This window comes from Berghia stephanieae, chromosome 1 (genome assembly GCF_034508935.2).
Source record: "Berghia stephanieae isolate SIO BIC M18660-M18661 chromosome 1, UCSD_Bste_1.3, whole genome shotgun sequence".
NCBI lineage: Eukaryota > Metazoa > Mollusca > Gastropoda > Nudibranchia > Aeolidiidae > Berghia > Berghia stephanieae.
In genome coordinates this window covers 59,571,228-59,596,894 of record NC_088360.1, presented here as the reverse complement: position 1 = coordinate 59,596,894, position 25,667 = coordinate 59,571,228, and the positions used below count along the sequence as shown (strand labels likewise).

Here is a 25,667-nt window from a genome sequence, read left to right as displayed (position 1 = left end):
ATCATCATCATCATCATCATCATCATCATCATCATCATCATCATCATTATCGTAGTCATCATCATCATCATCATCATCATCATCATCATCATCATCATCATCATCATCATCATCATCATCATCATCACAATTATTGCCATCTTCTTCTTAATATAAGACACTATATTTATAATATGGTTATCTGCTGTCCCAGCAAATATATCGTATCGTTCTATCTGTCTGTGTGTGTGTCTGTGTGTATGTATATATGTATGTATGTATGTATGTATGTATGTATGTATGTATGTATGAATGTAGGCATGCATATACGATGATATGCTGGTTTGTATGTATGTCTGCATGTATGTATGTATGTATGTATGTATATGTGTTTGTATGTACGCTCATTTCTTTTGTATACATGTGTAGAAACAATGTGCAAGCGTGTATGTTCGTGTATGGCTGTGTCTGTATTTGTAAATGTGTTGATGTTCATACCATGAACCAAACTGAGCATTGTTTACCTCACATGAATTGCCTTTAATTTGGACAATAAAGATTATTATTATTATTATTATTATTATTATTATTATTATTACAAAAAAGCAGCAGCAATAATGACAGAATTTGGTATTTCGGACTCACATTCATCCTCTAGGTCGAAACAAAATTTCTTATTTTTATTATAATAATTGCAAAATTGAAATCCTTTCTTTTCTTTCAAAATATTTTATTTTGTTGTTTTCGTTAACTCTACTTTCTTCATTCCATTAAAGTACATTCTTTAACGAGACAGAATTTGAAAAAATAAATGACAATCAAAGTAAGAGATATTTTAAGCGAATCTAAATTTTTAAAAGTTATAATCTGATGATGACAGAAAAAGGAGAATGGAATCAAACAGCTAATTTAATGCACTTTGCAAAATATGTCAGATTATTTAAAATGCAGCATCTTGCTTTTAATATACGATGAGCAGTTCTCAATAGAAGGAACGAAATTGACGTCACGTAGCTCTATTATTGTTTTTAGAACGGCCATTTTGGTGATTAGTCAGACAATAAAGGTTCAAGATAACACGTAGTTCTATGTCTCGGTAAGTTACACCAGACTGGCGGATGTTTTTAGTATTTTACCTAAACGCATAGTATCAATAGGACCAAAACGATTAGAACAAAAGTTATTAATGTCGCACAACAGGGTTGGACGACGTACAAAATTTTCGATCCAAAGGAACAGGAGTAAAGGGTGGGGTGGGGTGGGGAGGGAGGTCAGAAGGGTTAACCACAATGTCATGAGCCTGCCAAAGAGGAGCATTCCCACTTCCCACTCACTGCCTTTTAAAAATTATCATGATAGCATCAACGGCTTATTCGTTCATCATGCGTTCACGAAATTTTTGCTGCTCTCCCCCAGGAGAAATCTCTCAACATCCCAGGCATTTTGCTCGCGTTTAAAAACAAATTACTCGAACGTTCCCTCGACACCGGGGCATGTGTTTAACACTTGAGGTGACGAGGATGTTATGAGCAGCCTCTAGCGCACGTCAACTCACACTCACTCGCTAGAGCACTCGTCACTAAATGTTTGTGCAGCGTGAGTTGACATTTATTCGAGCGCGCACGACTGTACCGGACGACATGCTAGAAAAAGTTAAACTTGGGAGTTAGTTGGAAAAAGAATGCAGGAAAAAGTGGTAGAGTTAGCATCTGCAGATTGGGACACGGAGAGCAAAAAGAAAAACTGACACAACAAAACGAGGGGGGGGGGGGGGGGAGAGAGAGAGAGAGAGAGAGAGAGAGAGAGAGAGAGAGAGAGAGAGAGAGAGAGAGAGAGAAGATAAAATAAGAAAGAAAGAAAGAAAGAAAATAGGAAGTATGAAAGTTATGGAGAAGAAACGCACTGTCAAAGGAAAAAACCCAATATTGTCTATTGCATGCATTGTTTCCAAAGTTTTGTTGGGGAAAAATCAAAACAAAACAAACAAACAAACAAATAAACAACAACAAAAGGAACAAAGAATATTTTATTTATTTGTTTCATATAGAAGTGGCGGATTTATTCTTCTGGAATAAGCTTTTTCTCGAGTGATTATCTTTTTAAAATCTGATAAGAATTGACACCAATGTCTGTTCGACGCCACTTGATTTTTTGATATTTAAATTATTATTTTTTTTTTTTTGTCATTAAAAAATGTAAAATGGGTCCGAGAAGGCGTGTCATTGGATGAGGACGGGGGGTAAAAATGAAATATATTCATACAGGACAAAATATGTCCACCCATCATCAACTTTTGATTAAGTCTGAGACATCACCATAATGAAGAGCGATGGAAGAGCCGATAAGCTGGTGGCATTTTTAAAGACGGAAGGTGATCTAAGCTTAGAATATAATATAGGAGGGAAATACATTTAGAAGATGGTGTAAATTATCCAATGGGAGCTGGGATTAAAATGAATTAGAAAGATAGATAGATAGATAGATAGATAGATAGATAGATAGATAGATAGATAGATAGATAGATAGATAGATAGATGGATAGAGGGGGGAGGGGGCAGAAAGAGACAGACAGAGAGAGAGAGAGATAGATAGATAGATAGATAGATAGAGAGAGAGAGAGAGAGAGAGAGAGAGAGGGGGGGGGGGGGGGGGCGTATGACTGAGGGATGGAGGGCGGGGTGCGCGGTTTTTTGATATAGTGGTGGGATGGCACTTGTCTTGTGCTTGCCAAGGTAGGAGGCTCGGGTTCCACTGTAGGTTCCGCAAAGTCCTTGGAAAAGGTTCTTTACTCACATTTGCTCATCATGTAAGTATCTGGTTGGTTCCATCGTTGTCTCTGTGGAAAGAATTTACGATGGCGCCTTGCGGGCTGCAAGTCTTGCCCAAAATGTTCCGTGTTGGTGTTGGGAGCCGATGTAAAGCGTTTTGAGCGCATTTGATGTAGTTGATCTATACAAACAAAAATAGATAGATAGATAGATAGATAGATAGATAGATAGATAGATAGATAGATAGATAGATAGATAAATAGATAGATAGATAGATAGATAGATAGATAAATAGATAGATAGATAGATGAAGGGACAAAGGGTGAAGAGAGAGAGAGAGAGATAGAGAGAGAGAGGTATAGAAAGGAGAGAGAGAGACAGACAGAGAAAGAAAGAAAGAAAGAAAGAGAGAGAGAGAGAGAGAGAGAGAGAGAGAGAGAGTGTGTGACGGACAGACAGACAGAGAAAGAAAGAGAGAGAGAGAGAGAGAGAGAGAGAGAGAGAGAGAGAGAGAGAGAGAGAGAGAGAGAGAGTTTTAAAAAAAGAGTATGAAAGTGAAAAATGATGACCCCCATAAGCAATTTTACGTTTAGACGAAAATCAAAACAAATAGGAAAAATAGAATGACAGACTGCATATGATTTTTTAATGGAACAAAACCCAACAATATAATAAGTAATTATAATGATTTTGGCCGATAAAGCCGTATCTTTTGTCGTTCATAACCCCCGTAAATACATAAAAATACGGCCAAGATCCCGACAGCCTAATCTAAACATTCAAAAACTGACATTTTAATTTACGCGCGCCGTTTAGGCTGTCATTGTCATGGACGGAATTCTTTCGCGATGAAAATCACAAAACACTGACAAGAAGTTGTCCCATCTTTTATCGTGTGTTTTGGGGCAAATATTGTTATTATCTTTATAGTTATTATTTCTATAACATTGTTATCAAGGCATGGAAAATTATGACCGTAAAGGCGTTTGACAAGTGAATGTGGGAATCTAGTGATGTTGCTGAGAAAAGGTTATGTTATGGTTTTAATATAGAGATTTGTTTAAAGTGTGTGTGAGAGACAGAAAGACATAGAGTTCCCTTATTTTAGTTAGTTGAAACAAAGTCAAATTACAGGAAATGTTGGGAACAACGTATTTTTTTCGACAGTAATTTTCGACAGTTTTAATTTTTAACACATCCGATGACGTCTAAAAGTGAGAGGAGGTGGGGGTGAAGATACACGTATTTTTACATTTATATTAAACTTATCTAAGCGGAGGACCATGCTCTTAGCGCTTGATTTTTTTAATATATACATCAAAACGAAAACTAGTTTATACATTTTTGCTCTATAGATGAAACGAAATAGATTCAGCTCTTTATTATTGTTTTAGAAAGTCATTTCAATGATCAGTTCTCACTAAATTATATCAATCAGACTATGAACGCTTGAGGTTACACATTGTTTTGTGTGTTGGTACTCTGGCGGATGTTGTGAGTAATCTAACTGAACGCATAGCATCAATTAAGTGTGTCCGTATAAAGTTAAGCATTACCTATCATAAAGAGGGGGAAACGTGCTTTAAATTAAATAATATAGCGAGGAAATAAACATCACTTTTGATAAAGGGAAAAAAAAAATTTCTCTCGAAATAAAAGAAATTTACTTAATTGAAGAACGTAGAAGAAAATGACTTACGTTATCACCGTCTCGACAAGACATGTAAAGGTAAATATACGCAGGAACAACAAAGTGAACGCCACTTTATCTTTAATATGAGTTGGTGGACTCCTTAACAACATGGTATAGGAGTATCTACTGTTACAAAATATTATCGTAAAACAATCGGTCTTCCCATCGTCAAAAGGAGTTGATCTTTACGAGAATGGAATTCATGCTTTTAACCTGTTACCTGTCTTAATATGGAATGACTTGTATTTAAACATTTGGCCAGAAAACTCGTCCTTCAAATATCGATCGATTTAAATAAATCTCATCTTGGCAAAAACTCTCAAACCTGGGACTTCGAGAGGTTTTGCCAAGATGAGTGTCATTGAAATGGGTCGATATTTGAAGGAAGGGATTTCTGTCCAAACGTTTAAATGCGTGTCTTTCCAGAGTGCGGTAGTTAATCGGTTAAAACAAAACAAAACGGCTCCATTTTTATACGTCTTACACATACCTTTTGTGGGAGATGGTTTACGTTTTAATTGTTTCCTGAGCTAAGCAAGCGCCCATTAACTAATGAATTTTGTCCACGGGGTTTATGGCGATTTTTAAACAACTTTAAAAAATCCTTAAAATCCAAAGCATCGTTTATATACAAAAAGAAAAAAATAGTTTTTATGAATACATTTTCGAAACAGGTATTTCCTTATTTTTTTCTCACCCGATACAAATATAACTACCACTGCAACTGCCACTGCGCTGTCCACGAATTGGCTGCCCTTATCCAATTCTAATAGGGACAAAAGTATGATTACAAAATATTGGTTCCAATCTCCTTGAAAGTGTGAATCCAATCCTCCGGAGGACTGGATACATTCCTTGTACAATCGACCTTACGGTTTCAGAGTAATGACCTCTTATTTTTTAGACTAAACAAATGATCTTCGTCAATAACGATCATCGATCCTCGCTCTTTTATTAGTATGGGCTTGTTTTAACAATGTTGTACTGGTTTGAGAGTATAATAGTCATAATAATAATAATAATAATAATAATAATAATAATATAATAATAATAATAATAATAATAATATAATAATAATAATAATATATAATGATGATGATGATATAATAATAATAATAATAATAATAATAATAATAATAATAATAATAATAATAATAATAATAATAATAATAATAATAATAATAAAAATAATAATAATATATAATAATAATAATAATAATTATGATAAATATAATAATAATAATAATAATAAATAATAATAATAATAATAATAATAATAATAATAATAATAATAATAATAATAATAATAATAATAATAATAATAATAATAATAATAATAATAATAATAATAATATAATAATAATAATAATAATAATAAAAATAATAAACAAATAATAATAATGATGATGATGATGATGAATAATAATAATAATAATAATAATAATAATAATAATAATAATAATAATAATAATAATAATAATAATAATAATAATAATAATAATATATCTCCTTCCCTTGAGAGACCTTTGGGTGCATACTACACTTTCTAGTGTTCTACATATTATAATAACAATTGACAATATAATTCACAACAGGTCGGTTAACGCCAAGTACTTTCAAGTAACAATTAAAATTTATACCACTTCATTTCCCACCAGCTTACAGAACGCGATGATAAATTACATGCGATTCACAAAAGAAAGATAGAAAGAATTTTTTTTAAAAAAGGGGGTTGGGTGGAGAAGTTTTTAAAACTTGACGTGAGGAGATAAAGATGCTTAACTGCGATTCATCATTCAAACGGTATGCATGCAGTGAGAGATACTACAATTATAGAAGGCTTAAACTCAACGACGAAGCGAGCACAAACTGCCTGTCAATGCAATCAGATGCATACGGGGTTACATGCTGGCTTCCACTGGTACCCCTATGGTGACAATTGTAAAATCTGGGCTAAATGAGTGAATACAGCCCGAGGGGAGTCCGGTCCCACGACGGCCAAGACAAACCACCGCATGCGGTAAGCAAAACAAGATGAAATCGTCTGTGGCGCCGGACTGAAAAGAAACGCAGACACCCTAACGGTCGATTTGATTCTGTACAATGAATCAATGAATGAAACTTTTTTTTCCTCTCTTCAATTTGAAAATGACGAAGATTTTCGATTAGGAAGAATAAATTCTTTAATAATGATTCTCATTTACACGCGTTAAAGTAGTAGACGTCTGGCTTGTATTTTGGTCCTTGGGTACGATGACAATAGCACTCGATTCGATGTGATATGTATGTGTACTTTTCAAAAACTATGGTACAACGGGGGTGTCAAGAAGACCATGAGCTTTATGTGAGTGTGTTTCGAAAAGTATGGACGTGTACTGTAGGTCGTGCAATGTGACAACCGCAGACATGCCAGTGTCTGGTGGAAAGAACAATGGAAAAGATATCTGATAACACATCAGTGATGGATGATCAGATACTAACACAATATTATGTATGCGGGGTTATCTTCTAAAGCGGGGTTAAAGTGGCATATCTCCTCTGGTGCAGACTGCTGTCATTTCGCTATGTATCACCAATATCCATCTCCTCATAAGAGAGCAGCAGCAGCAGCAACAGTAGCAATACCGTCAGCGATTATATTTTTAAAAAAAAATTATTTTCGGCCATTTTGGGTGTAAGAGAAGGTGGTGAGAGACCATCCCTAAAGGAAATCAGAGTAGGCGTTCAAGACTTCAGATGGAGCCAAACGGATTAGCGCAGCGTAACGTAGAATATGTCTGCGACAAGTTGGGACCATTAGAAGACCATGATTTTGGAAAGAACCAGAGGCAGGGAATGTGAACTTATTGAAAGACCTCTAGGGTGAGCTATCATACAGTGTCTGTCGATTTACTAGGCTGTATCTATAATAATAATATTATTATCCAGTCAATGGACTGAAATTTGACTCTCTCTCTCTCTCTCTCTCTCTCTCTCTCTCTCTCTCTCTCTCTCTCTCTCTCTCTCTCTCCTCACATGGTATATCATCTCTGGAAGTAACCTCCTATCGGTTTTTGAAAGTCCTTTGTCATTGGCTAGACGACCAATGTCTGTTTGTATCTTCCTGACCTAGTCCCCAAAAAGACCAATGCATGCTGAAGAGGTAGATAACAGATTTAACTGATTGACTGTCATTCTCTTAATAAATACTTTGAGCCTTTATAAATGGAGTTCGATTTTACACTAACGTAACATCCTTTCTTTCAATTCCACAGTGAGAGAAGTAAAGTCACTGTGATTTGAGCTTTAGTCGAGCCAAAGTAGTGTCGGCATCATTGTCCTCTTAATGGTCTGCGTTAATAACCAAAGAAGAGTATAAATTGTGTCTCGCAACGGGCATTGAAGTATTACAGACATGATACCTATTTATCATTATTTACTTAATGAATATGATTTTTTAATAAACAAAATTATCGTCTTAATCTTCTCTCTTATTTTTCTACAGCAAAAATTAATGTCTGGTACAGACTGACAAAGTAGATTTTTTTAAATCTCCAAAATCACCCACGAAAAAAAAATCATCCTTTCTCGAAAAAATCAATTTTTCTCTAAAATTTACCACAAAAAATCCATTATTTCACATAAAATTTGACGCTCAAACAAACAAACAAAATGTATTCCTGAATTCTTCGTGTCTTCATAAACCGATGCAGGCTCAGATTTTGAGGGAAATATTCAACATTACGCTTAATGAACGAATGGCATTGTCAATGAAAAGTCTGTATGCTTGTTGGCTATGCCTAGACATAAAATATCACTTGTCGGAGTACAACCATCATAACAATGAGGACGCATTTGAATATAAACACATACAATGAATAATAAAACCAGCGTTTTAATGATTATTGGACTGTAAATACAATTAATAACCCGCGATTATAACAAGTTTTTACATTGAAAAGTCATTCATCTATTCTTGTAACGATACATTGCGATGACATGGCATATGGGGGTAAAATTTATGATAATCTGATATAAAGATAAGATCACAAAGACACAACGTTGTCCTATATAATTTCAAACGATGTTAAAACTAATCATAAACATTAAAATTTGCCATTCTTGCAACGCTTTTCCAAAGTTTTGAAGTCACACTGAACTTATCAAATGCAATGCATAATAACAGTAAAAACATTAACACCAATTAAAAACAAATAAGAGTAGTAGTAGTAGTAGTAGTAGTAGTAGTAGTAGTAGTAGTAGTAGTAGTAGTAGTAGTAGTTGTAGTAGTAGTAGTAGTAGTAGTAGTAGTAGTAGTAGTAGTAGTAGTAGTAGTAGTAGTAGTGTAGTAGTAGTAGTAGTAGTAGTAGTAGTAGAAGTAGTAGAAGTAGTAGTAGTAGTAGTAGTAGTAGTAGTAGTAGTAGTAGTAGTAGTAGTATAGTAGTAGTAGTAGTAGTAGTAATAGTAGTATGTAGTAGTAGTAGTAGTAGTAGTAATAATAATAATAATAAATAAATACATAAGGAATTTTTTTAAAACAATTTCTTTATATATATATATATATATATATATATATTATATATATATATATATATATATATATTATATAGTTCCAAGTCGTTCAGTTACTGTTGCGGTATGTTTTGAAGGTTGTTTGTTTGTTTGTGTGTGTGCGCGTGTGTGTTTATTTGTTTGTCTGTTTATTTTGTTTGCAGTCCTGATGTAAAACCGTTTTTATATCAAAGCCTTCTATTAGCTATCCAAGGGTAACCTTGACGACTTATGCTCCACCACTAAGTGGCGATTGGAGTATCCAATAATAGCATCCGTAATGTTTCTTTGTCCTAATCCTGGTTCGAAGTGTCAAATGCTTTTTCCTCATCAAGGAAAGTTGTGTACAGTTAGTGAAGAGTTCCATTCAAGTGGTTCTATGATGAGTCGTAATGTAGGCCAACCCGTAGTTCATGAACACTTTGGTGTCACCGAATAGAAGTGTGATCAATTTTGAGATGCGACCATACGATCTTTTGTTCCAACAACAGCACGATATTGCCACCATTATCATAATCACCACCACCATCACTACTACTGCCATAACCACCACCACCACCACCACCATCATCATCATCATCATCATCATCATCATCATCATCATCATCATCATCATCATCATCATCATCATCATCATCATCATTATTATCATCATCATTGTCTATATATTTAGTTTAACTACCCCCACCTTTATATATATATATATATATATATATATATATATATATATATATATATATATATATATATATATATATATATACATATATATAAATAGTTTGTCGGTACCTTCAACATCATCCCCTACCATCATTAACCACCATAACAATCCCCGCCACCACCAGCATGCACCATAACCACTACAACCACACACACCATCATTAACCGATTAAAAACGGAGATAGCACAAAGTTATTTATCGTTCCGCAAAATCCAACGTAGGAAACCATAACGAACAAAACGAATGAATCACCCAAATCGACGTTAAATATTGTTGAATAGAGAAAGGAATGATGGAGGAGGAAAAGAACGAAAACATGAAGGAAAAGAAAAAGAGACAAAGATGGAAAGAAAGAAATCTGACTTTAATGCGGTACGCTTGACTGGTGCCGGCGGAAGCAGTGATGCATAAATGTTGTAATAATAACTATGACATCAAAGACGCTGGGCGGGCCGTCACGCTATGGGGAAATTGTTGAAACATTTATTGGGTTTGAAATAACCTAAAGATACACACACAATACCCCCGTAATGAGGTATCCAGTAAATTATAAATGTGTGCATTTCACTCTTCGTGACTTCCCCACTCTTTTCATTGGTTAATGGCTTTCACTTCATTTGTCACCTATTATCTCAAAATTGTTGGATGACGAGGTGAATCAGGCGACAAAAAGTGATTTGAAAGTAAAAGTGACCATAAAAGGGAGATGTTAGTCTTTGTTTATTCAAGAATGTCCATTGTCTTCAACAAGACATACAATGTTAAACCAAGTTGGATATTTCTGAGTTTGAAGTCCACTATCATCATCCTGACACAATACTTTGTTGACTAGGTGGGCCATATTTATGTTTTTTTAAAAGTCTGATCGAGCCCTTGGCATCCCGCCCCACTCCAAAAAAAAAAAAAATGCCACAGAGTACATTTTGCGATGTGTGTGTGTGTGTGTGTGTGTGTGTGTGTGTGTGTGTTGTAAGTGAGTGCTCTATGAAGTGAAAAATATCAAACAGGAAGAACTCTAAATATTACATAATCGATGTTACAAGACAACTAAACGGCTGATCATTAAGGGGGTAAATGATATTGGTAATTTGAAAAGTATCGCAATTACTTGAATTGAGAGTGAATTGGATTCAATAGTCTGATGTCTTGTCGCCCAGCAACGGCGGCCATCGTGGTTCTAAACAAAGAAAATCTGTATTCTTCATGCTGGCTAGAACTTTTCACATGTCTTGTGATCAGAATGTGTAAAAGTCAAAACATGATCATATTTATAATCTTCTTCCCCTCTGGGTACACGTTTATGCTCGTCGGAGAAATATTTCATAAGGGCGTCCGCCATTGTTCCGACAGTTTAGAGCCAGTTACTATGTTACTATGCGTCCTTACGAGGGAAGTGACGTCATGACTGTTGAAGACTATTATGGACTCGACGAAAACGTATTAAGCGAACAATATCGCCGACGACAGACAAACAAAAGTAAAATTGAGTAGTCAGAGTATTCAGCTGTTATAATTATTACTTAATTTACCATGTCTTTAGTTTATGTTTTTTTTCTTATTCCGTTAATCATATTAAAGCGATGGTCACTTGATAAGTAAGTCAATAACTGAAACTTGAGAGTAAATTGTGAAATCACATAACTAACGTATTCGACAGATAACGCAATGCGTCAGTCAGGATGGGTAATCAGAATAGCATAATATTAAAATAAAATAATAATTACTGTTGCATTAAATTCTGAGATGCAAATTTAATATATATATATATATAATATACATATATATATATATATATATATATATATATATATATATATATATATATATATATATTTATATATATATATATATATATATATATATATATATATATATATATATATATATATATATATATTTATATATATATTCATTGTTTATCGATCATGAATGGTTTACAATAATAAATTATCTGTGTGGAAGCAGCACTTTTATTGATATTATCATAATGTCGCATGCAACCATTACATATACTAGCAGAACATTTATGATTTGGACAAAGACAACGCTATTTGACACTATGGGACCAACAAATTCAACATCAGTCTCCTCATAATATGACGAGCAAAAGTTTTTGCTGCCAATAAATGTCTCGGACTGTACAAGACAGAGCCATACAACTCCGAAGTAGAAGACAAGAGAAAGAAACCCCAAACAAGTATTCACATCAGGACATTTCGTTTCAAAAGCAAGATAAATTATTAACTAAATCACCAATTCTCCCAGAGCGAAGGTACTTGACTGAAAAATAATAGTTGAAGAATCAAAGATAATAATGCACAATAAAATAGTAGAGTAAAAAAAAAAAACATGGGTGTAGCAAATGAGGGGGAAAGTAAAACAAACCCAAAAAAGCATAGAAAGAACACACCTGTCAGCGTCCTTAGCGTGGAATGCTCCATTAGCCCCGAGCAAAAACATCGAGTGGGAAAACGTTTTTGATGTGCTGAAAAACGCCAGGCTTTGCGTCTGGCTGGAAGTGAAAGCTATGCCATCCGTCAAGCCGAATGCCTCCCAGTCAAAACGTCTGTCATGACACAAAGGTCTTTAAACATTCGGCGGAGATTTTTGATTCTTCACATTAGTCTAGTTTATATGCTATTCTATGCAATGCCATCAGGAGACATTTCACGATCATACAGCTAACAGATGATCGAACACAAGATATATTATTTTCCCAACCTTACTAATTCGGTTGAGACATTGCATCTATATTATTATTTTAACAGATGAAAATTTAGTTTTACCTTTGACAGGTGCGTTCTTTCTATGCTTTTCTATTGGAAGGAGGGGGGGGGGGGGGGGGGGGGGGATTGTACAATGCACATTTTGATTTGTATAATAATATAATAACCTCTTTAACTAATATGAATATTTTACAAGTATGATAACCGAATATAATGGCTCAACAGTCATATCATAGCTTTAATTGAGAATATGTCGCGTTAGTTCGAGAGGCTTACTTTCATTTAAACAATTAAACCACAGCAATTTTTTAACATTCTAGTAGTTGCTCGTAGTCTTAAATACTTTAGTACAAGCGACATATATTCTCTATAAAGGTGTACTACACGTCATTAATAATACACTGTCATTCGCTGATCATAGTATATTTCGGGAAAACGGAATAGAGTATTGTTACGAATGAAATCATTTTGTAATGTTTGAGCACCTTAAATACGAACTCGCTCGTGTTTTTGTTGTTTTTTCTCTCCTGTGTTCTTAAAATATCGAAATTCCCTAAAAGGACTAGAGCAATCGAGACAAAGGAGGAAGTAGAGTACAGATGGCCATAAATTTCCTGTCCAATTAACGACGTTCAGATTCCAGGACCAATCAGGTAAAAGGAAATAATGCAGTTAGTACGTGGAAGGAGTGAATGTGGAGCATGCCCCATCCATCACGTATATCACTGCCACAGCATTGGTGGCATCGCATAGGTGAATAAACCGTGAAACACAAATCGTTGGTCAGTACCAACCATTTAAATAGATGAAGATATGGGTGAATGATGAATGGCCATCATTGAACGGGAGGATGGATGGATGGTTGAATGGAAGGATGGGTGGATGGAACAAATGGATGGATATGGATGGGTAGATGGATGAATGAATGGATGGATGAATGGATGGTTGCGTGGATGGATGGATGGATGAATGGGTGGATGGATGAATGGATGGTTGGGTGGATAGATGGATGGATGAATCGATGGATGGATCGATGGATGGGTTGTTGAACGATAATATAAATGGAAGGGTGGATGAATGGAAGGAGAGGTAAAGACCGAGGAGGATACGAGAATGCTGAAGAAGACATGGAGGGTGAAGATTTGAAGGAAGATGACTGGGAAAAGAAGGAGCTGGAGGCAAAAATGGAAGATTTTGTGAGTGGAGAGAGAGGAGGAGAAGAATGAGAAAAATGAGTAGGAAGTCAACGAAATGGAGTATGCATAACAACAATTCTACTCACAAGCATCGGTTCCGTAAGAAGCCTGTAACATGCTGTATGGACTTTGACTTCCTTGATGATATCCAGGGTATGCCGCAGCCTGCATGAAGCTACTGGCATTTTGTCCGTGACCCATGTACACACTCATGTTGCTGCTGTTGTTGTCGTGATGCTGCTGTTGTTGGTGCTGTGGGTTGTGGTGGTCGTTGTTGATGGTTGTGGTGGTTGCAGTGATGGTATTGCTGCTACTGTTATAGCTACCGCTACTGCTGTTGCTGCTACTGCTGCCTGGAACCTCCTCGGTGGATAAAGCCGCCACGGGTGAAGTTGTAGCGTTGGATAATGAAGATGAGGAGGATGGAGAAGATGAAGCTGAAGCGATGGTAGATGAGGCCAATAGTGAGGATTGGGGTTGGGTTGAGGCAGTTGATAATGATATATATCCCGTGTCTGAATTTATCCCTGAACTATCGTGAATATTACCAGAATCGTCTTGGGCGATATTTGTAATAATCCTTTGGTCTTCGTAGGAGGATGTAGAATGGTCGATTGGACGAGGATGTTGTTGTTGTTGATGAGGTGGATGATGCTGATGCTGGTGCTGATGATGAAGATGGAGTGGAGTTGTTACTGGAATAGATTGGTGTTGGTGGTGAAGTTGTTGATGATGGTGTTGTGAGGACTGGTGGCGGATATTATTATGATGATGATGGTGGTGTTGATGCTCCGCGGGTGATGGGTTCAGGTCGTAACTGTTTTCAATGCCGTCTCTGTAATGATATGGACAGGAAGACAGGAAAGGAATTATCAAAATGATGACATCAAATAAATGGGGACTTAACGCTGTCATCGGATTTGATTAGTAAACGTCATTCATAACACTGGCGAGACCTTGGCCCAGTAGTTTGTTTCTCTCTAAAGTAAAGAATAATATGTGACCCACCATGTTAAGCCGGTATTATTTCGGAATGAACAATATGAATGAAATTGAATTGAAAGTAAAAAGGGTCAAACTTGGAAAATATAACTTTTTATTTTAAGTTTAGGAAACAAAACTCTTTCTCTCCAATGAAGGCATGTTTTAACTCCAATTTGATAAACTAAGCCTGAAATTAAATCTTAGGTATTAGGTAAATCCCGACATAAAACCTGTGCGAGATGATTGATCACATTATAAGCGGAAGTAATTGCACCGGCGTCGTACACAAGTCGTTTTCTGAAACACGATCATAAAACCTTGTTGTAGAAAAAGAAAAAGAAAAACAAAGAAAATGAGTCTTAAATAAAACAGGAGTCTAAGAAGAGAATTATTTTTGATGTTTATCCTACTATCATATCTTTCAAATTAAGAGTTTGGCGTTAAATTATAACCATTTTTGATATAGTCGTCGTGATAGTTGGTCTGTCTAATAATACTACTTTACTTTGATGTAACTGTTTTTCTTTTTGGCCAAACATTTTTTACTTCAAGTATCGATTCGATTCAAACGATCCCCAACCAGTCAACGAGTCTCCAAATAGACTCCTTTTTTTTTACATAAGTGTCAGGCTAGAGAAACTTTTTGACGAGTTAAAGAAATCTTTGGTTTGCGACTTTTTGACGAGTGGATGATCTTTTTAGTTGATCAAAATTTAAAGTAAAAAATTCTCCCTGCCAAATTAAATATAAAAAAGTGTTTTATCAGAATAAGGCAACATAGGCCCATTCACGTAGGGCATCCAGGTCAACATACGCATAAGACACGTAAAAACATCCACACTCAGTACACGGCACACACTACAGTCGACTCTACTTTACAATACACCACGGTAGTAAAGCAAACAGCCACGTCTCAAACAGAAGGCCCCTTCATATTCCATTATAGATTTTTCAAGGAGAGAGTAAACAAGGCGAGGGGAGAGCTGAAGTCCCGTCCGTCGCCCCGTCCTTTCGTCCGTTCGACGGTCCGTCAGTCCATAGCCGCCCGTTGTCGCAACTAGGCTCTTTGTACACGTTTAGCAAACAATCCAATCGTAAGGATTTTTGTTTTTTATTAACAATTTCACAGCAGCTACCCGACAACCCGGTCCTGTCACAACACGTAACTTATAACCAAGACTATTGTGATCTACAGCAGTCTCCTCCTTCTTTTTAAGCACATATCATTTTAAAAAATAGCATACTTGTTTCTTTACCTACAAAAATAAAACCAACAGTCAAGATAGTATACGTTGATTAAACGCATAATACCTTATATCAAATTCTAAGATCGAATATAAAATTCCCAACAGTTAACGGAGAGGATATAATCTAATCCACGCTTAAAGAAATCTCAAACCTTATATTTTAAATTTACAAGTCCAGTTCTAATTGATCTCGGATTTTATTTATAATTTGTAAGAGTTTCAGTCTTTAGACATTAATTTATTTTTTTTAAAACTTTTCTCCACTCCCTCCCTCCCTCATCATCATCATCATCATCATCATCATCATCATCATCATCATCATCATCATCATCATCATCATCATCACTTCTTTGATAAAAACACGAGCTTCTATATAGGGCAATATGTATAGACTATATTGTAAGCAGGCCATGACGCCTGTAAGTGGCGTTTACAATTATTTTTGAAAGTGACAACTCTCATTTTACATTTGAGAATGGTGAAGAAAAGTTAGTGAAGAGCCTTTTCCAAGGACTCAATTTTGGGCACCTACACGAAATGTGGACAAGCAATTCAGAAGCGGAGTATCAAACCCCAAGACGACAAAACCGCACAAATTCTACTTCTCCAGACAGTGTCATTTATACTTATAATCAGAATAAATCAAGACTAAAATTTATTGGCAAATATAAATGGGAATGGAACGTGTTTCCTTCATGATTCATTATTAATTTATGGTAAATATTCTTAGACAGCTAGAGGACCCATTAATTGTCACTGATTATTATCATTTTCTATGTAACGGGTAAATCGGGGCTTGCACACCTCTATTATATCAACCTTACTGAATAGGGCGATTCTACGGGTGTAGAATGTGGCTAGTGTCTGGATCATTATCACTTACATTTTTTATTAGATAAACTTTAATCTCCACCATGAAACCACACATTACAATGATGATGAACGATGATGATGATGATGATGATGATGATGATGATGATGATGATGATAATGATGATGATGCTGTTTTTTGTTGCTGTCGGTGTTGTTACTGCTGCTAACGCTGTTATTGTCGCTATTCTTTCAGAGCAAATCTTAGAATAATACATCAAAGCGGTCCAGCCATTTCCAAACCAGACTTACGAAAAGAAGTTTGAAGCCAAATAGCATCCATGAAAATAATCAAAATGGCCCGCCAGAATTCAACGCCGCGACCCTGTTATTCGTAAACTACAAAATCGGTGACTTAAAAGAAAAAAAACGCATGTGAAACGCCAACTATAAACTGAACAACCACATAAAAATCACTGAATATTTCATAGCTTCTTGTGTATGCTCCTAAATGCTTTAAAATATTAGTTTCAAGAGTTAAAGCAGTGCACTTTTAAAAAGACTTAAAATATTTCATATTGTTGTCGTGGTTTTTCCCCCTCCTAAATCCCGCTTTAATGAACCTTAATGATTGTAAATCCTCCTTTTTTTCTTTTCTTTAAATCCCATTGCGATATTCAATTTGGCAACAAACAAAAAATGGGTCATAATTCATACAATTAAAGTAGTTGGTGGCCATGTCTTTTCTTTTTCCTTTTTATAATCATATCTGATTACCCATAAAACCAAATTTCCGCCTCCCTAGTTAAATCTGTAACAACCATAAAGTAATTTCATCAATACGTCAACTCTATTACAAAGCCGTGCCATTACCACCACTTTCTCCGTAAACAAACAAAAAAACCCAAACAAAAAAAACAAACAAAAAACGTTGCCCGTAGTCAAGCAGAGAAACCCAATAGCTTCATCATTATTATTGTTGTGCCAGGCCAGGGGCCGTAGTTTATTCTCCACGGACCAAAAGCCAAGGAATATTACGAGATGCCATTAAAACTTCAGCCTCTGCCGAAGTCCGGAGTCGTTTTGTCACCAAACATCATTTTTACCCGACGGCGCCACGGGAAATAAATGGCCATAAACATTCACAGAGGACGAGGGAGAAAAAAATACAGAAATGGCGCGTGCACGTGCACATACATATTTTCAAACAATATAATTCTATAATACAGTTGAACAAATAAACGTGTGGGCTCAAAAATAAAAATAGAATGTTGCCTTAGCTTAGGTACTAAATGAATATAAATTCAGTTCTATGTCTCGCTGAGTTCACATTTTTTACAGGGGAGGGGGGTGTATAAAATGATTAAAATATTAACATAAGGTTGAAAGCATGCCGTGATCGACAATGTCTGATTCAGAAGTATTCTCATTATTTTCTTGACTTTTTGATAAATTGATTGTCAAGAACGCCCATATCTACCACATAATATTATTAAGACCATTGTCCCATAACACAATCTCGTAATATTATCGGTAATGTATCGCATTCCATCGGTAAGTTTAATAGATTATTCATTCCATCATCGGGTTTTTCCTGTTTGATTAAATTCATCTACCAGCATTTGCTTTTATTTGATCATTTTCGGAGCCTATAATCTTCTAAATTCAAATTTCAGCGTTCACAAAGTATCTTGGGTTTGCTTTCATATGGTTCACCATTTTGTATGGGATCAGCAAACAACAACGATAGGTATTGAATTGTAAGCTTCAATTTATTAGTATTAGAGGAAGACATACTTGTGACGTTTCGGGTTTTCCCTTTATCAACAAAACAGGATGAATGAAACACTACAGACGAATGAGATAATAATATGATAGTAGCATTGTTAAGGTGAATAAACAAAAACGTTGATGAGGCGTCTAATAAATTGAAGCTTACAATTCAATACTTATCGTTATTTTTTTTCGAGCTTTTCAAACAGCAACATTTTCATGATAGGATCAGCATAAAACTGATGAAATATTTAGACACTGCCAGTGTTTTTACAACATAGTTTTCTCCCAGTAGACAGACCATTTGCTAAACCGGTTCATTTTATATTTTCATTTATTCCAGTTTTATTCACATATTCATTATTAAAAAATAATCAAATCAGTTGTCTCACTAAATGTGTTAATATAGAAACATAGATTTAAACCAAACACACAAAAATATTAATTATTACTAGTTCTATTTTAAACAAGCCATTCTTTTTAAATGTTAATTTAAACGGAACTCTGGCGAAAATAAGATTTTCATAAATTAAGATTTATCCCTCCACACCCTTTTTAATTTATTGATTGATTCATTTAGTTGTTCATTTGTTTGTTTGTTTATCTGATTAGTTAATTAGTCATCCACTCATGCATTCATCTATTAATATACTTATTTATTTATTTTGATTTAAGGAGCTGCTCTATCAAAACAATGTCAAGCATTTACAATGTTCCGCTCAAAACGTAACATCAAAATATCATCCCCAAAATAAAAACAAGGTATTTTAACGCCACACCTAAATAATTCTTCCACTTCCTGCCTTCTGAATAATTCTTTTTGTTTTTTAAACATTACATTCAAAATGCCACTGCAGTATTAAAGAAGCCATTTTTACGTACACTGACAAAACATATTTTTCAAAATTCTGGCTAGAGAACGTTTTCTTGGATTCGATAATCGATGGATTAAAATGATCCCAAAGGTGCCAAAACATCTCAAACCAGAGACAACTCGTGTTTGAAACGTTTGGTCTAATTGAGCGTCAACATAATCAATCGAAACAATTTTATGAAGTCCATGTTTGTTGCCAAAATGAAAAAAAAAAAGGTGTTTCATTAGTGAGCAACAAATTTCCCCTTTATTGAAATACCAAATTGAAGTGGAATCACAAGAGCTCCACAAACCAACCTATCGATACGAGGGTCTCTACCTCGGTAGTCAGCCAAAAGTCTCGACTTGCTTGCCTGCCGTCAAACAGCCCCAATAACAGCCAATAACTAAACAACAGCCATCAGTAAACCTTTTATAGTCGCAGACAGAAGAGGTAGACGAGGGGAGTTGGGCTCGTCTCTAATAGCCTTTTTTCGTTCAAGTGGTATGTTAACAAACCATTTGTGATTTTTAAAAAGTGTTTAACCAGTTGACTGCCATACTTTGGAAAGACAAGGATTTCAAATTTGGCCAGAAAACTTGCCCTTCAAATATCGATCGATTCAAATGATCCTCATCTAGGCAAAAACCTTTCAAACCTGGGACCCCGCGAGGTCCCAGGTTTGAGAATTTTTGCCGAGATGAGGGTCATTTAAATTGATTTATGTTTGAAGGACGAGTTTTCTGGCCAAATTTATTAAATACGTGTCTTTCCAGAGTACGACTGACAATTAACTGGTTAAATAAAAGCAACTGCTACCGACAGCCACTGCCTTTGCTTCAAATATTGAAAATGAGGGAAAGAGGGGGAAAAGACATTTTTGGGCTTTAGTTTTTTTTACTTTATTGTGAGGCCTTTCGCTTCTCAGTCAACTTCCATGACTCGGCTGCTTTCAACATTTTTGATGAATTGTCTCCTTGGTGTGGGCGATTTTATAATTTGATGAGTCTTAAAAGTCCGAAATTTTTCTAAAAACGTCATTTATAAATCTCTCTTTTCTTAATTCATTTTTCTTCGTTGATCCATCAACCATTCCAACCATCTATTAATTCACCCATTTACACATCCATCCATCCGAACATCAAGTCATCCATTCATTCAACCACCAATCCATCAAATCGTTCAAACCATTACTATGCTCATCATCCATCAACCCATCTATCAAACCATCCATCCATTCATCCACCTACGCATCCATACAACAATCCATTCATTCAGTCAGACCAACACTTGCTCACAAACCATCTATTCAACCATCCATCTACCTACCATACGTCCACCGGGCCATTTACCCATTCATTCATCAATACATTCAAACAGCCAGAACAACACATGCATCCATCCCTTCATCAATCCATCTATCAGTCACCCATCCACCAATCCATCCAAATCCCCATCCACCCATCCATCTAACCACCCATCCTTCCATCCATTCATCGTCCCACCTATCCATCCATCTAGCCATCCATCCATCCATAAAAAAATCCATCCATCCATCGACCCATCTATTCATCCATCCTTCCCTCCATCCATCTATCCACCCATCCATTCACCCATCCATTCATCAATCTATCCATCCATTCATCCATCCTCCTTCTAGCCACCTATCCATCCGTCCACCAATCCATAACAAAATCCATCTATCCATCCATCCATCCTTCCACCCAAAAAAAAAAAAATTCCATCCATCCACCTATAAAATAATCCACCCGCCCGTCCACGGAACTGGACCAATTTCATGCTACTCCCTATCTTATCAACCTTATCCGGGGTAATGAACAATGAGCCCAAGCCTTGTCACCAATTTACACATCATGCAATTGTCTGTTTACTCACGGTGCCATGTCTCCCCCATTCAATGGCAGACAATGACTACACGACAGGGTGAGTGAGTGAACTACGTCACGATCTCATCAATTGTAATGAATTGCAGTGGCTGAGACAGACATTGCAAGAGTGAATGATTCATCTGAACATCATTGACTATGTCACACACACACACACACACACACACACTCAAACACACACATACGCACACACGCGCACACGCGCACGCACACACACACACACACACACACACACACACACAATTTAGTTCAAGTGCTAGTGCGGCTATGCGGTCTAGTGGTATGACACTCGCCATCAGACCGGAGGGCCAACGGTTCGAGTCCTCCTCTGAATGGCGCATTGTGGAGTACCTGACCGTTAACTGCGTTGCCTCTGTCGGAAAAAAAAATTGAAATATCGATGAACAGGCGTCTGTCTCGTCCCACATGTCATGTTAAGTGTTTCCGTTGCTAAGGACAATTTGTAAAGCCTTTGATCACGTTTCGTGGTTATTGCGCTATATAAATGCTAAAGTTGGGTTTGATTTTGTTTGTTTTTACTAACAAATGGACGATCAAGTGACTACAAAGCTAAGAGCATAGGACACAGTCTATATTTCATTTTGAAATAGTGAAGGTCATGTAAAATATTGACTTTTATATTATCAACCAATTTTGCCTTCTTGTTAGAAAGCAAATTTAGATTTTATACACGCTATTCAGAAGCCATTCAAGTAGAAGAAAAAGAGGCTTGCAATAGGATCGTTTGTTTGTTTGTTTTTAATGGTTTTACGGCGCTTGCAACACATTTAGGTCATATCAGCGCCAGTAAAAAAAAAAAAAGAAAAAAATGGACAGTGAAAAGATTCTAGATGTACAATTAAAAGAACTTGAGGAAAAATTAAGACAAGGGGGAGTGGTTCATATAGGAAAACGATGTAAATTCCAAGAGCACACCATCAATGCACTTAGTTTGAGATCACCTAAACGTCTCACCCAGACACCAGCACAAGATCCCATTAAGTGGAATTAATGCTAACATTATACCTTCAAAACAACAAATATAATAACACATAACAGAGAGATGGTTTACAAGGGGAAAAAATCATCTCCCAAAACAAGAACTATGCGTTTAAAATTTAACTGTTTTCCCCTCCTAAGCCAAGCACTACAGCCAGGGCCAGGGCAAAACCAAGTAATCTCATTCCAAGACAGAGACAGAAAGCAAATAGGAAAATAGATATAAGGAGATAGAAGACAGAGTAAGTGTCACCCTGCCCACTGTGGGAGGCCAGGAACCCCACCCAGGGAAAAGAATAAATAGGAGTGATGATCACAACTGTATCGTTGACGACAAAGGTAACTAACACACTTATATCCTTACTTGTAATATTGGCTTGTATGATACGAAGACTCTAAAGAATACCCCGGTGAAGATGATTTACTCGGATCTCCTGTGGACAACAAGACACAGTTGAATGTTATGGCTTAATGTCGACATGATTGGGAATATCACCAAGTAAATACCATATTTAAGTGAGTAAAAAAGGAAAAAGTAAGTACGTGACTAAGTGATTGAATAAGTAAGTAAGTAAGTAAGTAAGTAAGTAAGTAAGTAAGTGAGTGAGTGATTACGTAAGTAAATAATAAAGCAAGTAAGTAAGTAAGAAATACAGAGTGAGTGAGTGAGTGAGTGAGTGAGAGCAGAGAGCATATATATTATAATATAAGCTCTCTGGTCAGAGAGGGAGTAAAGAACGAAAAAGAATATGTGAGCGTCTCTCTCTCTCTCTCTCTCTCTCTCTCTCTCTCTCTCTCTCTATCTCTCTCTCTCTCTCGGTATGTGTGTGTGTGTCTGTGTGTGTGTGTGTGTGTGTGTGTGTGAGAGAGAGAGATAGAGAGAGAGAGATAGAGAGAGATTGGGTTAGTGAGCAAGTAGGATAGTGAATAAGTAAGAGGGAATAGAAAACAAAGGTAGTAAGCGAGTGAGAGAGAAAGTGAAAAAGTCCGTAAAGAATGAATATAATAGGTGAGTTTGTCTTGTTGCTGTATTTGAAATTGATGGTAAAGTAAAAGCAACCAAAGTCTCACCTGCGTCGAGTGAGGAGGAATTATTGCACATCAACCACGGCTGAGAAAAACTGGAAGGCGTGGAAGTGGCTGGGTCAGGTGTGAAGCCTGGGGAAAGAAAGAGAAAAAAAATAGTGTCCGATAGAATGCATAAGTATGGATGGATTTGTAACCGAGAAGGTAAGCATTTGCGAGTGAGTGAGTGAGTGAGTGAGTGAGTGTATGATTTTTGGACCTGAGTGAGTAAGTGAGTAAGTGGGTGGGTGAGTGAGAAAGTGAGTTGTTTACTGAGTGGGTTACCTATAGAGTTATTGAGTCTGAATTTCCAACATAACGTATAGATTAACATAGAATTTCCAATTAACAAATCGAAACAGGTAAAAGCAATAATAAACCAAATAAAACAAACAACAGCAAAAACTCAAATAAATAAATAAATAAATAAATAAATTCATTCATTCATTCATTCATTCATTCATTTAATTAATTCATTTTTTAAAAGAGAATGAGTGACTTAATAAGTTATGTGTTGTGAGTTGCTACGCAAGTTTTTGTGATGCAATGATTTAGTGATTAGGTGAGTGAGAGAGTGAATCGGTGGTGTCGTGTGGCAACACTGTGATATTTAGACCAGGCTTCCCAGGTCAAACACCTGACTAAGCTCTATGGATGTGTGAACCCTGGGGACAAGGAGTCATTTCAAATTCCAATGTTTAGAACCTGATGTGAAGTAAAGATTTTTTTTAAAGATAGAAAAGAAAGAGAAAAAAAAAACCGAAGAAAAAACTTGTCATCCACCAAATCTACCTGTAGGTATTGATCTTTATCTTTATAATGACCAAGCCCACCCTTCCTACTTCTCTTCTACTAGTAACCAGACTGCATCCAACTACCACCTCTAATACTACAATCGCCATCACCATCACAACCATCACGCCCTATCACAACAATAGAAGGAAGGAGACGACTACGACAACAACAACCACCACCACCAAATTATAATCAATACCCTACCCATAACCCCCTGCATCTATCCATAAAAAGCCCCAATTCTAACCATGGGCCATTATACCCAAATAAAAACGCCTTTACGACCGTAAGATGATACCTATCCATAGCGGCAGCCCCTATTTCTCTCCCACCTTTCAGCCCGCCCTAGTCCAGTCCCCTCCCCCCTCCCCCCCCCCCCCCCCCCCCCCCCCCCCCCCCCCATTTCCTCCCCTACACAATCAGACTTCAATCTTTCCACCAATCATAGCATTATTCTAAAGTCAACTTGAAGCTGAGGGGTAAATACATAAATCACAAAGAATTCAGAATTATTTGTTCTAATCTAAAGAAACTCGTAAAAACTTGAACTCGATGCCAGACAAGGATCTCAGCCCTAGTGGAGAGACCGAGCATCCAATCTGGCACTTTATCATAAAACACATTGATGGTTTTGGTTAAAAAGCTATAACTCTAATCATATTTCGAACGATTAAGAAGACTCTAACCTATAGTCAAAAAGTTTCCAATCTGACGCTTCTTAACCCTGAGACCAATTTGAAGACAAGAATAAAATAGAAAATATTTAACCGTTTATAGTTGGTACCCGGTTTTATCCTAACTTGACGTCTTTATATCTTACAGTTTCCACACAAAAGAAACCCAGTTAAAACCTTTATTAGGTACAGAATAAGTAATGGAAGAATTTACGCCTAAGAAAAAAAAATTGACGTTGGGTGAGGAGGATATTTTTCAAAACAAATAAATAGAGGAGATTGATTCCACCTTAATGATGCTAATAAATAAGATTTCCATCTGTCAGTATAATTGCCCTTTATAAGTGACCAAGCCATTCGAGCATCGAACAGGGTATAAAAGTGTCTTAGCTTTACGACTGTAACATGAAACGACGACCCCACCTATCCGTTACAAATACCGTTCTCTCTCACACGTGTATCATTTATTCCATTTCTATTTCCCCTCTACTTTTCTCACAGAATTCCGCAAAAATCCTTTAATTGTTATCAATAATTGCTTGGCTTAATTTTTTTTTTAAAGTACAGACTTGTGCACGAATCATCTACCATCATCATCATCACCGTCCTAACCCTCATTTATCAATCATAATCATAATAATAATGCTGCTGTTGCTACTACAACAAATACTATTACTACAACTACAACAACTGCTACTACTACTAATACTACTACTACTACTACTACTACTACTACTACTACTACTACTACTACTACTACTACTACTACTACTACTACTACTACTACTACTACTACTACTACTACTACTACTACTACTACTACTACTACTACTACTACTACTACTACCACTACTACTACTATTACAGTGACAACAATACATTTTTCAAACCAGTCCGTTTTGATAAGGTAATTTCTAAACCTTTAAACCCATCAAATATAACTCCT

The 25,667-nt window shown here is 36.1% G+C and overlaps 1 protein-coding gene across 4 annotated transcripts in view; it reads right to left on the bottom strand.

The window, feature by feature from the left end:
- Window positions 1-25,667, bottom strand: part of LOC144978558 (protein phosphatase EYA1-like) — a 216,612-nt gene that overhangs the window by 55,481 nt on the left and 135,464 nt on the right. For all 4 annotated transcript variants that reach the window (XM_078924773.1, XM_078924783.1, XM_078924792.1 and 1 more), the window contains 3 exons: window positions 23,259-23,345; window positions 22,552-22,621; window positions 13,700-14,448 (listed from right to left, as the gene is read on the bottom strand). In XM_078924773.1, the coding sequence (XP_078780899.1) occupies window positions 13,700-14,448; window positions 22,552-22,621; window positions 23,259-23,345 (906 nt within the window). The remainder of the gene's footprint in view (window positions 1-13,699; window positions 14,449-22,551; window positions 22,622-23,258; window positions 23,346-25,667) is intronic.